The 13,653-nt window shown below is 37.1% G+C and overlaps 3 protein-coding genes across 5 annotated transcripts; 1 reads left to right on the top strand and 2 right to left on the bottom strand.

Annotated features, from left to right (window-relative positions):
• Window positions 1–461: 461 nt before the first annotated feature.
• On the bottom strand, window positions 462–3,074 carry LOC114731189 (uncharacterized). Of its 2 annotated transcripts, XR_003738900.1 has the most exons (4): window positions 2,563–3,074; window positions 1,760–1,916; window positions 1,297–1,426; window positions 462–774 (listed from the first exon to the last, which is right to left on the bottom strand). XR_003738900.1 is itself a non-coding variant. In XM_028918317.1 (3 exons), exons 1-2 carry the CDS (start codon window positions 3,008–3,010, stop codon window positions 1,789–1,791), a joined length of 576 nt encoding a protein of 191 aa, XP_028774150.1. In that variant the 5' UTR covers window positions 3,011–3,073; the 3' UTR covers window positions 462–774; window positions 1,760–1,788. The 2 variants fall into 2 exon arrangements, 1 of the variants encoding a protein (XP_028774150.1); XM_028918317.1 differs by lacking the exon at window positions 1,297–1,426 and having other exon boundaries at window positions 2,563–3,073.
• A 1,817-nt stretch (window positions 3,075–4,891) lies between these two features.
• Window positions 4,892–7,793, top strand: LOC114731188 (uncharacterized). Its single transcript, XM_028918316.1, has 5 exons — window positions 4,892–5,100; window positions 5,598–5,815; window positions 6,211–6,447; window positions 6,757–6,905; window positions 7,295–7,793. The coding sequence occupies exons 1-5, from the start codon at window positions 5,002–5,004 to the stop codon at window positions 7,495–7,497; spliced, it is 906 nt and encodes a 301-aa protein (XP_028774149.1). The 5' UTR covers window positions 4,892–5,001; the 3' UTR covers window positions 7,498–7,793.
• A 707-nt stretch (window positions 7,794–8,500) lies between these two features.
• Window positions 8,501–13,429, bottom strand: LOC114731132 (TBC1 domain family member 5 homolog A-like). 2 transcript variants are annotated; one of them, XM_028918251.1, is made up of 6 exons: window positions 13,245–13,429; window positions 12,888–13,141; window positions 12,104–12,207; window positions 11,449–11,625; window positions 9,037–10,889; window positions 8,501–8,724 (listed from the first exon to the last, which is right to left on the bottom strand). In XM_028918251.1, exons 2-6 carry the CDS (start codon window positions 13,094–13,096, stop codon window positions 8,578–8,580), a joined length of 2,490 nt encoding a protein of 829 aa, XP_028774084.1. In that variant the 5' UTR covers window positions 13,097–13,141; window positions 13,245–13,429; the 3' UTR covers window positions 8,501–8,577. The 2 variants fall into 2 exon arrangements, with proteins under 2 accessions (XP_028774084.1, XP_028774085.1); XM_028918252.1 differs by lacking the exon at window positions 8,501–8,724 and having other exon boundaries at window positions 9,148–9,259; window positions 9,316–10,889; window positions 13,245–13,427.
• Window positions 13,430–13,653: the final 224 nt, after the last annotated feature.

Here is a 13,653-nt window from a genome sequence, read left to right as displayed (position 1 = left end):
AATTAGTTATTTATTTTAGTGGAGGGAAAGCAATTTACCATAGATTTGGTCCCTTGCTTGGTGCTCACTGCTCACTGATGGTCAATTGGTTATTATTTACCACCCAGGAAAAGGAAGTCCTTCAGATTTCAACCCCCAATAACTTAGGAAAAATGTCTACATATTTATGATTGTCTACCGGCAAGATAAGGGAGAATGTTGCTTATAATACTTATCCCAGTCGCTCTAGAGTCCTGACGGTTTTGATACCCATTTTCCAACTCATCAATCTAAGTTGCATTTTTCATAACACACTGGGATATGATTTAACAAATACTTGGGCCTCACATTACACTGAAATTGAGAAATGAATTGCTTTGATTATAATTTGTAAATGCTACTAGATTAGATTTGATTATACAGCTTTCGAGATATTCATCACATATGTGTGTATATTGATTTAAGTTCTTCATCCCTAAAAATGCACAGAGAAGAAAATGCTTTTATCAATTTCCATGAACAAATACATACATTTCCTCGAACATGAGAAGAGTTCAACATATCCTCGCAAATACCCAACATACACACTGATGATTCTCAATTTGACCACCTGGTCAACAACTAAATATAAACAAATGGCATTGAGACCAAGTAGAGTGAGAAGGGTATTCCCAAGACAAACCAACCAGTACTGCAATTGCATGGACCCCCATAACCCATTTGCCTTGTCCTTGCATTGACCTTCCATGCAAGTTGTTCAATCCTGGATGTGCTGAAGCTGCAATCCAGAAAATCCTGTGTAGGTATCAATTTGGAAAGGAAAAGAAAGGGATTAGAATGATATAGTATTTGCCAAAGAAGGAAAGTAAGTGATCAACATTTGAGAGCGAAAAAGAAATTTTGATTCAACATCAAGCTTTGTCTCATTAGATGGGATTGGTTACATGAATTGCACAACTTTATTGTGTTCTCTTGAGTATTGACAACCAACTCCTTAAATATACCCTTCACCAAAAGGTCATGCTGGATAGATAATTGAGTATCAAAAAAGAATAAGTAAACAAGAAACGCAAATAGGTAAACTAAGGCTGTGACCATGGGACATGTAACACACAGGAATGCCCCATACAAAGTGCAAAAGTTAAAGCTTCTTTTATTCACTTCTCATAGTAATACTGCCTTGGCTCAGAAAGACATGACATGATACCACATAAAAACACTTATCATTATTTCCCTTTTGGCCTCCCCTTTTTTTGGGTTAAAAAATGCAGAAGGCATAGATGTCCTTGGGCCTCAATTCAGAAAACAGATAAGTACCTTTATCATTAACATCTGGAACAGTACAATAATACTTGAAACATCCAGAGACATTTGCATTGATGATATGCGTTAGAAGTCCTCTTGTACAAACATTAAGAGTCCGGTACCAGCATCCACAGTTTTTACCCTGGTACCCCACAGACATGTTTAGAGGTTCAATATAGATAACTACAGGATTTTTTTGCTATATAGCATTTTTCTTAAATCATGCCGCCCCAATTCCTTCATTTAATAATATGCCAAAACACTCTCAAAATATCTTCAACATCATTATCTGAACTAACACAAATTGAACAGCGAGAAGAGTGACACAGCTTATCAGAAGAGTATAGAACATCAAGCAATGGAAGACGAAAGAAAGCACATATTATACATCTTCAGAATCAAAATTATGTTTACAAATTAGTCATCTTAAGAAGTATTTGCTTCTCGATAATAATAAGATTAAAATATTGCTCACCACAGTAACCGGTTCAATTAAATTATGTGTCAGCTTTCCTCATCTTCTGACAGAGCTACATTTCCTGGCACTGTTAAAACCTTGACCTGTACTCTCACCCCCATCTCTTCTGGCCCACTTAACTCCACATCAGCATCCATATGAGCAGATTCATTTTCTGAAGCCACAAAGATATAAGCATGTTAAACTTTCTAAGCTCATACTAACTAGATCAGCGACACCAGTTTCAACACATGAGCATGCAATTAACAAACAAAAGAAGCATTAAATTACATCTAATAATCAAAATGCTCAATCCTATAATTTTAAACACCAATGTGAGAGCTGCCTCAATATTATTATCTACAGAGACAAAACAACTAAAGCCAAAGATGTTAAGATCATTAAAGAGATTATTAGACCCATCATCAGATGCATCATTCAGAGGTGTCAAAGAGTATGCAGCACCCATCATGCTGCACTTCAAATTTCAACTACCCAGTTTCAAGCTTTCAATATCTAAATGATACAATTGTAACCTTCCAACCAATCAAAAAGGGAAAGCAAAATGAAAGAGGATAAGTCTCTTCCTTTAAGTCTTGCAATTATGATATGACTTCCCTTTTATCCTCCTCTTCTTCCACTTTTTCTCAACAAGTGAAAATCACAATTATCAATTTCAGAAAATATTGAACAATTAAAATAAAGTCACAAAATAAACAACACCACACAAGCTTTTCAATCCTCGCCTAGAATCTCATCCTTGGCATTTCCCATGACCCCAAAATGAGAAACAGAAGACAATCTAGGAAGTCGCATCGTACCTTTGATGAAGAAATTGGAGCAGGGCCAACCACGAAGCGAGGTAATGGACATGTATTCCTCGTCGCTTAGATCATTCGTCAATTTCTCAACCAAGTCCACCACATTTCCGGGAGACGATGCTCGGGGCGGGACCCAGAACGACGAGCCCGGGACGAAGGGCAACCAATCGGGTGTGGCTTTCTTCACCAGAATACGCTGAATAAGCTCATCGAACCTCTTCAAAGCCAACTCGTAGTCGCCATCATTCAAAGAAGACGAGGTTGACGACGAAGAAGATGAGCCTAACTCGATCTGGATGAGCTGGGGTTTGGAAGCCTTGGATGATCGGTGCCGATGGTGTTGAAGAGAAAAGCAAGGTCGAATCACCTTTGGGTCGACCGAGGAGAAGGAAGCGGCGGCAGCGGTTCGACCGTGGCGGAGCAGTGTACGACAGAGGAACCGCGCCATGATAGAGATCGAGAGAGAGAGAGAGAGGAGACAGAAAATTCCCGGTCACGGCCGGGAAAAAACGGTGGGAGTTTACGAATATATGGGAGAGAGGGTGGCTGGCGACTCGGAGTTTGTGGGCCTCCCTCCAACGAGAATTTTTCATAACAAAAGAGAGAAAGAAAGAAAGAAAGAAAGAAAAATTAAGCTAAAGTAAAACTAAGCAGAGAAAGAAATAAAGAATACAATTGATTGGTGAGCAAATTGGATTCAATTGTTTGGAAAAAAAAAAATACACTCATTCCATCCTAAATCTAAACATAAAATTCATTTTATAAGATAAATTATATTATAAAATAAGCCGTATATGTAGAATTAGAAAAACAGTTAACTATTATTCACTATTAATATTAAATATTTCATTCTGTTTTTAATATAAAACTTAACTAACTAAGTTTAAAAAAATAATTAAATTAACTATAACATATAGATTAGTGAATAAACAAACGTGATTTTAAATGAGTTCTTGGTCATTCTATTGCATTTTTGGAGGCACACCAAAGGTATCCTAGTCCCAAAAGATTCACACGCAAGGCTCTTTGCACACTCTGTTTTGCTCGTATCTAATACAAGATCCTCGGAGCCCCCGGGAACCTAACCCAATTTGCTCATGCGACTTGGATGCAGCCCATCATGGAACTCACCCCTTATTTCAGAAAACTCGTACAATTATCCCACTCCTGCAAGAATTTTAAAAAACTAAAAAAAAAGGTCATATATAACTATACTATTACCTTCGACTTATGAGTTATGAACTCTTCATGTGAAGGAAGATATAAATAATACTACCTCCCCTGGTTGGAAATTAAATTTAGTTCTACATATATGTTCTCAATCCACTTTGACCCCCCAAAATTGTAATTCATTCTCTAAAACATCCCTTATTGATTACGCATGTCAATGGGTTTCTATCCAAGGATAATTTTGATTAAAAATAACATTACTTCCGATCCTTAATATAAGAGCTAATTGACTAATTTGAGTAAATTAAGGAAACTAATTAAGTTAGCTATTTGCAATAAATAAATGTTGTCTTTCTTAAAATATTTTTGCTAATCGAGTGTATTGGCTAGAACAATTATTATCACAATAACTATCCTAAGAAAAAATGAATAAATATGAGAGACAAAGTGAATTGGTGTGTTATATTTAAGATCAAAATGAAAACTAAACGAGATTTTATATCAAAAACTAGAGGCAGTACTTTAATAAAATCAATTTATATTTGTTATTGATAGCTAAATTAACTAATTTTCTTAACATTTGTTCAAACCACATTCACGTACTCAAAATAAAAAGGAAAGAGTTTTGTGATTTGAGTTAAGAACGTAAAGGTCTCTTTGCAAGTGGGCTTTTGGCCTAGCACATATGGTTTACCTAGGGATGACCCCTAGGCTGGTAAAAAAAAAAAAAAAATCCTTGGGTTCCTCTCTTTTTTCCACCAAGTACAATTACAACAAATGTATCAATTGTTATTAATCTATATCAATCGTGAAGATAGTTTATTAATTTATTTAGGCTTTTTGAAAAAAATAAAATAATCTAATTCTTTTGAATTTGAAAAAATATCAAGCAAATTTAAAAATGTCAAATGTAGAAAGTGAAGTTTTATTTGAAGGATTTCAAAATATCTGTAATTATATCATTTTTTTGGATAAAGCTTTTATCCCGCACTAACTTGGACTCCGCGATCTATAAATTATCTATAAATTGAGTGCTTTCTGAGTACAAAATCGGAACAAAAATTGAAATCCTCGTCATTTGTACGACGTGTCGGGCTTTCATTGGATGAAATTGCCGGTCCACGTAATAAGTCGCCGTGAAAATCAGTAAATTCCCGCGATCGCAACGAAGAAACATCCTTTTGTGTCTTCCCCAATTTCCAGATTCAATCCCAGAGACCTGAGGAAGGTGATTCTTGTTGGGACGAAGCTCCTTGACTATTTTCTATTATGGGGGAAAACTCGGCCGAAACGGCGTCGTCAAGCTCACAACCTTCCTCCTCTTCTCCTCCACAGAAATCGACCGAAGAAGTTTTCAAACAATCCCAGGTACTGGCAATTTTCTGCTGTTTCACTTTCCTTTCGTAGTTTCAGCACCTGACACTTCGCTTGTGCCTTTGATTGCTTCATCACCAAATGTAGAAAGCCAATTGTTGATTGAATTGGTTGTGAAATCGGGATTTCTTTTCCCTCTGAAGCCTTTCGAGTACAAAAGCAGAACCTAGTTGGTGTTTTGTTCAATTGGCATATTATATCCGTTTTTTTCCATAGTAAAACGCTTGTAGAAAACAAATTTAAGCGAAATCTGTGGCCGATGGCAAAGAATGTAATTTGTTTCTTACCGATGCCTGGCCTTAGGAGAAGGATATGCTGAGAATTCCTAAAAACGTTTTAACTTTATTTTGCACCTTTGATCGTTTGTAATTTGAACTGATTATCTGACTATGTAATTGTTTAGGCGTGTGAAATATTTTTATGATCCAAAGTGCATCTAGTTGACCATCTCCAGTAATTCACGATTTTGTTGGGATGTTTTGTTATCACAGATCCCGGCATTTTACAATTTTCCGGCAGTCCCAGATGGTTATTATCAAATGTATCCTGTTATGTACCCCGTCCCAGTTCCAGGATTTGTTCCTCCTCAAAACGAAGAACATAGGAACCGCGGAGCAGGCATATATGCTGTGCCTGTAAACCCATATATGGGGCATGTAACCGGAATACCATATAATACACTGATTCCTCTGACCTACAATACACCCACGTAAGTATTCTCTGAACCCATAAATTTTTGTGTTTCCCTGTAAAACGCCGGATTTGGTGATTTCTGACGATTTTTTTTACTGTAAATGTATTATTCATTGTAGCTGTACAATTTTCTGGTCTCATTAATGTTGGTACTTGTCATTATGGTAGTCTTGTGTGCAGTTCTTCGGTTATCATTTGGTCGAGTGATTAGCATCTTATTTCTCTTTTAGTCCGGTGTTGTTTGGTGGTTGTTTTAATCTAAGGCAAACCTGAATTTGAGAGAGGAAAAATAGAAAGCGGTAGTGGTGAATAGATGTGATTGCTCTAATTGTGGTCCATATTTTCTTTTGGATAATTAAAAAGGCTGACTATTTCATGATATTTTTTCCGTTCAATTGGATCCATCAACAGTAGGCCAACCTCTGAGGCTAGTACTAATGCTGAAAATCAGGGGCAAGCAGCACAACAGCAACATCAACAGCAGCAGCCTGCCCCTCAAAGACAAGTTGTTGTTAGGAGATTTCAAATTGCATTTCAAATTGATTTGTTCCTAATGTTGAAGCTGGCAGCTGTGATATTTTTGTTCAACCAAGATGGATCAAGGCAGAGGCTTATTGTCCTTGTGTTATTTGCTTCTATTGTATATTTGTAAGTAACCTTCTGGTTCCTTGTTTTTAGATGTTTTCCACTTGAAACTTCTACCACATGTCTTAACTGTTACTCAAAAGCAGTATATTATATATTCTTGATATGGATAATATTTCCCTTCTCCTTCTCTATATAATAGTTCAATCTTTCCATTTAGTATACCTGGTTGAGGGTGTTGTTTTATGTGGACTTCATGTAAGTGGGTGGGTGAACGTTATGTTACATGTAATGATTTAAAATAGCAATGGTCAAGTTGTGTGAAACTATGAATGGTGGCTGAGGTTGTAACCTAGGTGAAATGTGTTACAGATACCAAACTGGAGCTTTGACACCAATCGTAAGGTGGCTTTCACAAGGCATGCAGAGAGCGGCTGCACCTCCTCATCCACCAAGACCTGCAGCCAGGGCTGAAAATGTTCCTGCTGCCAGGCAGGGAGTTGACAATGCTGTTCCCGCAGGTATTATTGATTTTCATTTTGTGCACATGTTTTCTTGTGGTTGGAGTTAGAAACCTCTGTGATGATGCTATTGGTACTTACGATATCATTTGTGAAATATATTTGTTGTAATGATGCATTGTTTCTGATGGTAAAGTACATTTCATTTTGGATCACTTGAAAAGTGTGTTTAGATTTTTTTTTTTTTACCAGCAGAAAAGTGTCTAGTTAAGCACTGAGGTTATTAAGCTAGAATATAAATTTGTACTGAAAGAAGTGGAATTTGAACCCCCCCCCCAAAAAAAAAGAAAGAAAGTATGGAGGGTTAGTCTCTTGTAATATGTCAGACAATCCAAATACAACCCTGATGATAGTGATATTAATATTGCTTGTCTTTGCTCTTGTTACAGAGGTTCAACCCCAAGGTGGGATGGTGAACCAGAACCAGCCGGCGGCTAACGAGGCAGACCGAGTGGTTGAGAATGAAAATGTGGCACAGCCAGAGGTAGGCAATGGGGGTAATCAATGGTGGGGAATTGTGAAGGAGGTCCAGATGATTGTCTTTGGATTTATAACCTCATTACTACCTGGATTCCATAACCATATGGATTGATTTTTACTTTGCAAGATACATGGGAGGGAGAGAGTCTTCTCAAATAAACGTGTAGAATATGAACTTCATAGCGTTGTAGTTTCTTACATAATTGCTATGGTGCAATTAAAGGATGCCAGTTTTTTTTCCCCTTGTTATTTCAGATTGAGTTGGGTACTTCTTCATAGCGAAGTGCGCGTCTTCCTAGGTTTTTTTGTTTTGTTTTTTTGCGGTTTATTGTATCATTTTTTAAAAAGCATTGCAGACAAACATTTTGTCCTTTTCCTTGGACTGGTTTAATCGTAAATTGATGGGTATTTCTAGTCAAAAGTTCGAACTTTAATTAATCTTTAACTATTTATAAGAATCATTGAATTTACTTTGAGCTTTTTACTGCCGAACTAGTAAAAGGGAAAAGAATAAAATTGATTTATAATTTTTATGTTGAATAAGTGGAGGCAACGTGTCTCGTTTTGCGGGGAGCTTGCGACATTGTTATATTATTAAGAATTTATATATTTGTATATATGAAATAATTTTAGCTCTTGACTTTACATAAAGCTCTTTTTTTTTAATAATTAAAAATATTAAATGATTTGTTTTTCAGTTTAAAAACGAACTTGACCATTTAATAGAAGAGCTTAAAAAACATATCCTTCCAAAGCCAAGTTAAAGAGACACTACTACTCAGAAATATATTTTCATGTAATCTTTCTCCAAATAGTCAGACAACTTCGTCGGGCCATGCAGAGGGGCTGTGACTGAATTATCTAATAAATATTTTGCAACCCCAATAAGCCAGTTCTACAAACCAACTCGCGAGCAAAACTCATGCAGTAACAAATGAAGATCTTGCCATGGCACCTGATAATAACCTGAGAAATTAATCTCTTATCGTGAGGAGGATACTCTGAACAAAAAAAAAAAATACTATGCCATATGTAAGCGTGCGAGTATACACACACACGCTCGTATATAACCTAGGCACTATACATATACATGACACACCAAACATATTCAAAAGTCAAAACTAGTAACTTTTTTATTGTGAATAAGAGTCGTTAAAACAAAACGTATGTACAGGTTAATGTAATATTCGGCTCACATCTCTGACAAAAGAATGCTGATCTTTCTAAGTTCCTTTAGAGCTGTCATGGCAGTAACCTGCCCTTTGTCGACCAGAGCATTTTTTGAATTCTCCAATGGGGCTACTTGGCCACGGTCTTGTTGAAAAACACACTCGATTACCTGAAGTACGAAATGTAGTGATTTAGAAACTGGCTGTTATGGTAAAATTTCTTGTGTGTTTGCTATTAAGGTTCCCCAAAGAAAAAACGTGGAGAAACACTTTTTGCCTCAAGAGTATGTTGTGATTTTGATTAGTATAAGAAAACCTGATTGCCAAAACCTTCAGTGAAATCATGAGCTTCAAAACAATTTTCAGTATTCATTCAGAGAAAACGGGAAATAAAAATAAAAATAAAAATATTCAGACTGCAACATATCTCTGCCCGCTAAATTGTCATCAGATTCCAGAGCTAGAGTTAGAAATAACTTCACCTGAATATGGTCAAGCATAGACTGCCCGATATTCCTCAAAGCGCCCATCATATTCTGGTCTACAGAATCCCCCTTGCAACCGGCAGAACTAAAATGCCCATTAGCTGTGGAAGAGGCTGTTGTATTACTTTGGTTATTAGAACTATTGGCAGATTTTGCATCCTCACAATCACCACTTGTTTCAGATGTAACCTCACCAGTATTCCGACCAACCTTCCATAACCACTGAAATCTATTCAGTTCTCTCTCCCCAACAGTGGAGGGTGAATTTCCTGTGGTATCATTATTACATCCAGATGTATCACACAAGTTCGGAGGGGGGTCAGAAATTGGAAGAGGTGATTCAATTGGACCAGGGTGTGAATTTTCATGGCATTCATCAGGCAAAAACTGAGATGTGGCACTACCATCTAACTCATTATCATGATCATTGACCTCATTAACAGAATAAGTTGGGATAGAAAATATGGACAAGTTCCCATCACTGCCAGTACTTCCACTTAGACATCTATCCTCGATAGGGTAATTGTTGCCCTCATGGCTTCCGTCTTGTTGCTCCTCTTCAGTCTCTACAGAATGATTCTCCTGCTGGCATAAGTTTTCATGGCATTGCATTTTTCCTATAGGTTCCTCAAAACCAAGTTCCCTAGAAAGATCTTTTATCAAACTGTGCCTGGCAGATTCCTCTGATTCCTTTTGACCTTTCTTAACCATCAAACGAGAAGCTTCAGACCCTGCTTTCTTCAGACTGAACTTTATCTTTTCAGTCCATCCCTTTTTCTGAGTTGGAACCTCTTTTTCTACACTTTGCTGCATAGGTTCTTCAGCCTTGTGGACAACTCTCCACTTTTCCTCCCAGTAGCTATCAGGTAACAAGCTCACAGGTGTTTTTGGAGAAGCAGATTCAGATGGAAGGGTCTGAGATCTCAGAAACATCAATTTACCTTGACTGAATGTATGTACATATGAAGGTGATGAAGACAAAATTTCAGCGCTCAATGCAAAAGCCTGCAAGGATTTAGCCTTCTCAAGTAGTATCTTAATATTGACGTCCTCAGGGAAGTTTAGTAGTCTCTGAAGACAGGTTGTTGGATTTTCAGTAGCGAGTAGTGATGATCTCAAATGAAGCAACATTGCTACAGCCAGTGCAGATATAAATGCCCCACGAGGGGAATACAAGATCTGAAATCCACAGTCTCTCTCATTATCAGGACCTTTCTCCACTTTACAGTTCTCTGACGCAAAGATCTCATCCCAGATAATCAAGAGGTTGTAAAGTGAAAATTCTCTTCCAAATAAAACTCGCAACCAGCGGAGAGCAAAGTACTGGGGTTCAACCCCAAGTTCAACAAGATGGCTGTGCAGAGATGAATCCACCAGGAACAGCAAATGGTACAATGCAGTAGAAGCTTCAATCACTGGCGGTAAGCCAGTATGAGACCCAGCTGCAGGGGAAAAAGAGAAGAAATCGGCCATCGCAACTGAACCATTGGTCCCATTCATTAAAGCATCAAACATGCAATAAGCATCATGTTCCATAAATTTCTCAGACAACACAGTGCCCAGTTCACCCTCAGCCCCATAAGCATCACTTAGCAAAACAATGGTCTGTATCTCAGGATTAAGCTCATCAAGATTCTTGACTTTCATTGCACTCCCAGGGGAGCCAATTTCATCGTTCAACAAATCTGGGGATTTTCTGAAATCAAAGTTATAAGAAAGATCATTCTCTTGACACAAAAGACCATCAAATGTGTCTGTGAAGTGATCTTCATATAACTTCCGAACTTCTGAGAGATGCTCTACATCAATTTGAAGAACATACAGCAGTGGAGCCAGTAATTCATGCATACCTGTAAATAAGACAATGAATGAAGCTAAATAATTGGAAGTCAACAATTTGCATGACATTTAATACTCAAGTACTAGTTAGCTGACTCTGAAATCATGCAAGCAAAGTGAATGAAAGATACATTTTACCAAGTGACAGATTTCCCATTTAGTCACTTTGTTTCAGTTCTATTTTCCCCTTCCAAATAAGGACAAATCTGGAAATGAAGAAGAAAGACAATTGTTTGGGTAAAAGATTCACATATATCCAATTTTGGTGGCAGTAATCAAGGCAGTGAAATAAGAGACATAATGGGAGTTGAGAATATATGATAGAAAAATTCTCAAGCAAAGCCCATTACTCATAGCATCGCAGTATTTATGTTTTGCATGAATATTTTAACATGCAATTGAGTAAGATCAGAGCATATTCAACGTGACTAGCATAGCTGCATCAATATTACTTGTATAAGATCAAGAGAGGTGGGGGTGGCAACGAACCCAGTTGCAACATGTGATAGCATATTCAAAATGTGATTGAATTTAATTATAATGAATGAATTGCTTCGCTCAGCAATTTACCTTGTCTATATCCACACTCTGGGTGCTTGACACACCACAGCAATAAGATCCGTCTTAACAAGACTTGACATCCTGGTGTTTGGAAATAGGTGCCATGTTCTGGGTATAAACGTGACAAATCCTGATTGACCATCCTCTCCAGCTCCGCATTACGAAAAAAGCGACTCCATGTACTCTCTGCTTATAAAGGTCATATTATACTCATCACAAGATAAAGTAGCATTGCTCATGCAGACAAAGTAAGGGGTTACATAGATTAGTTGTTTTCCCTCTATGCATGATTCTTTTTTTACCTCAATGACACTTATTTGTTGCTAAATTTTCTCATTGATTGAGTTGTCATTAAATAAGCATTTATACCTTCCACCGTAACAAATTAAATTTCCAATTATGAACCCTCGATAAAAGATCAATATGCATATAACATGGAAAGAACAAAAGAGCAATATGTCTATAATATGGAAAGAACTCGATGAATACCAAGAGATGAGGCTCTAGTTAGAGGAAAAGGTTTGTAAGGGCAAAAAAAGGTGTATATTAGCAATGTCCATTACTAAAAGTGTATATTGGCTAAATTGAGGATCTATAACCAGATATATAGATTTGACCAGCCACATTTTAGGTACTGGAATGGATTGTAAACAGTAAAATTTACCTGGATTTTGTGAGAGTGGATTGTCCATAACAAGATCAGGCGAACTACCCCCATCCTTGGGAGTATGTGGATCAACCAGGAGGCTCCTTCTCAAATTAGCATACCTAGCAAGATAATATGGAAAAATAAAAATCAACAACAAAATGCAATGAGCTGAACATATATGCAGTAGATTCTAGTATGAAATCACAATATATATTCACAAATACCTAAATGTCACAACTCATCTTTCATTATGAAAACAGTATAGAGAGCAAGAGTCCAGATAAATACTGAATAATTAAATCACACACACCAGCATAGATGCCAAAGGAAAACCAAGGTCAATAATCTTTCTATTTTCACCTATTAAATAGTAAGCAGAGTATGAATTTTCCCGCAGTATTTTGAAATAAGGTCAATTTGAGACAGAAAAAGGATGATAATAAAGTATTTATTTTAACCAAAATAGTGCAGCCGAAATTCACGTCAGCATGCAGCCTTGGAAATACAAACAAGATCTGATTACAATCAGTATAATACAATCAACCTACCACAATCAATTCCTATGAAATTCTAGCGAAAATTTCACTAGTCATGACGTGTAAAAGAGAAAACGGTCTTTCTCTTCACACACACATTAAGATTTGGACTGCCCAAGTTCCCCTTGAGACTGAGAAATAAGAGGATAAAAATTGGAATGAAAAGCCAAGTAAAAGAGAAATGCATATCCCTATTATTATAATAACAATAGTAGTTTTATTAAAGATAAAAACTCTATGACGTGATCATGAACCTGAATTACCTCCTTCGAGATTCAGCGGTGGCCCGACGAAGATCATTGATAGAAGTTGATGAAGATGGCAAAACCCCAAGATTTATGCGCCACTGCAACCCTCTGAGGTCTCCGAAACGCGGATTCTCCGGCGCGGATCTTCGAGAGACATAGTCAGAGCTGGACGACAGCACCGATGACGGTTCTGACAATGGAGGATCCGTGAGAGCTGGCGGCATGATTAAACCAGCAAAATTCCTCGCAAAACCTGATGATCACGAGGACTGAAAATCCAGAAAAGAAAAATTAAAATAATGAGGAATTTCTGGTGAAATCAATCAATAAATAAAATGAAACGAAATCCAAAAAAAGAGAAAGGTTAATCACGTTGCAGTTTGAGAGTGATGGTCTCCTGAAAGGTATGATATGGCTTGCACACTCGATTATTTCTCATTCTATGTTTCTGTCTCGCTTTTGAGAGCGAGAAATAGAGAGAGAAAAGAACAAGTTTGTTTGTAGAAGGTGTATATGGGGCCTCCCTTCATTTTGCATCGCCCGCTGTTGCAACAATATAAAGGTGGCTCTCGCCTTCTGCAAATTCTATTTCCATTGAGAAGTCGTTGGGAAAGTGTCCCCAACAATTCAAAATTTAAAAATATTCATTAAACTCATTAAATTCTTATACTCCTCCGGTCCTAATTATAAGACCCAATTGATTTATTTGAGGAGATTAAGGAAGTAAGTTAAGTTGGTTATTTTTAATAAATAAGTGTTGTTATTCCTAAAATATCCTTGC

Source organism: Neltuma alba, unplaced genomic scaffold (genome assembly GCF_004799145.2).
Source record: "Neltuma alba isolate B1F8T4 unplaced genomic scaffold, ASM479914v2 tig00012806_pilon, whole genome shotgun sequence".
Lineage (NCBI taxonomy): Eukaryota > Viridiplantae > Streptophyta > Magnoliopsida > Fabales > Fabaceae > Neltuma > Neltuma alba.
Note: the sequence above shows the minus strand (reverse complement) of the source record. Positions and strands in the feature narration are given on the sequence as shown.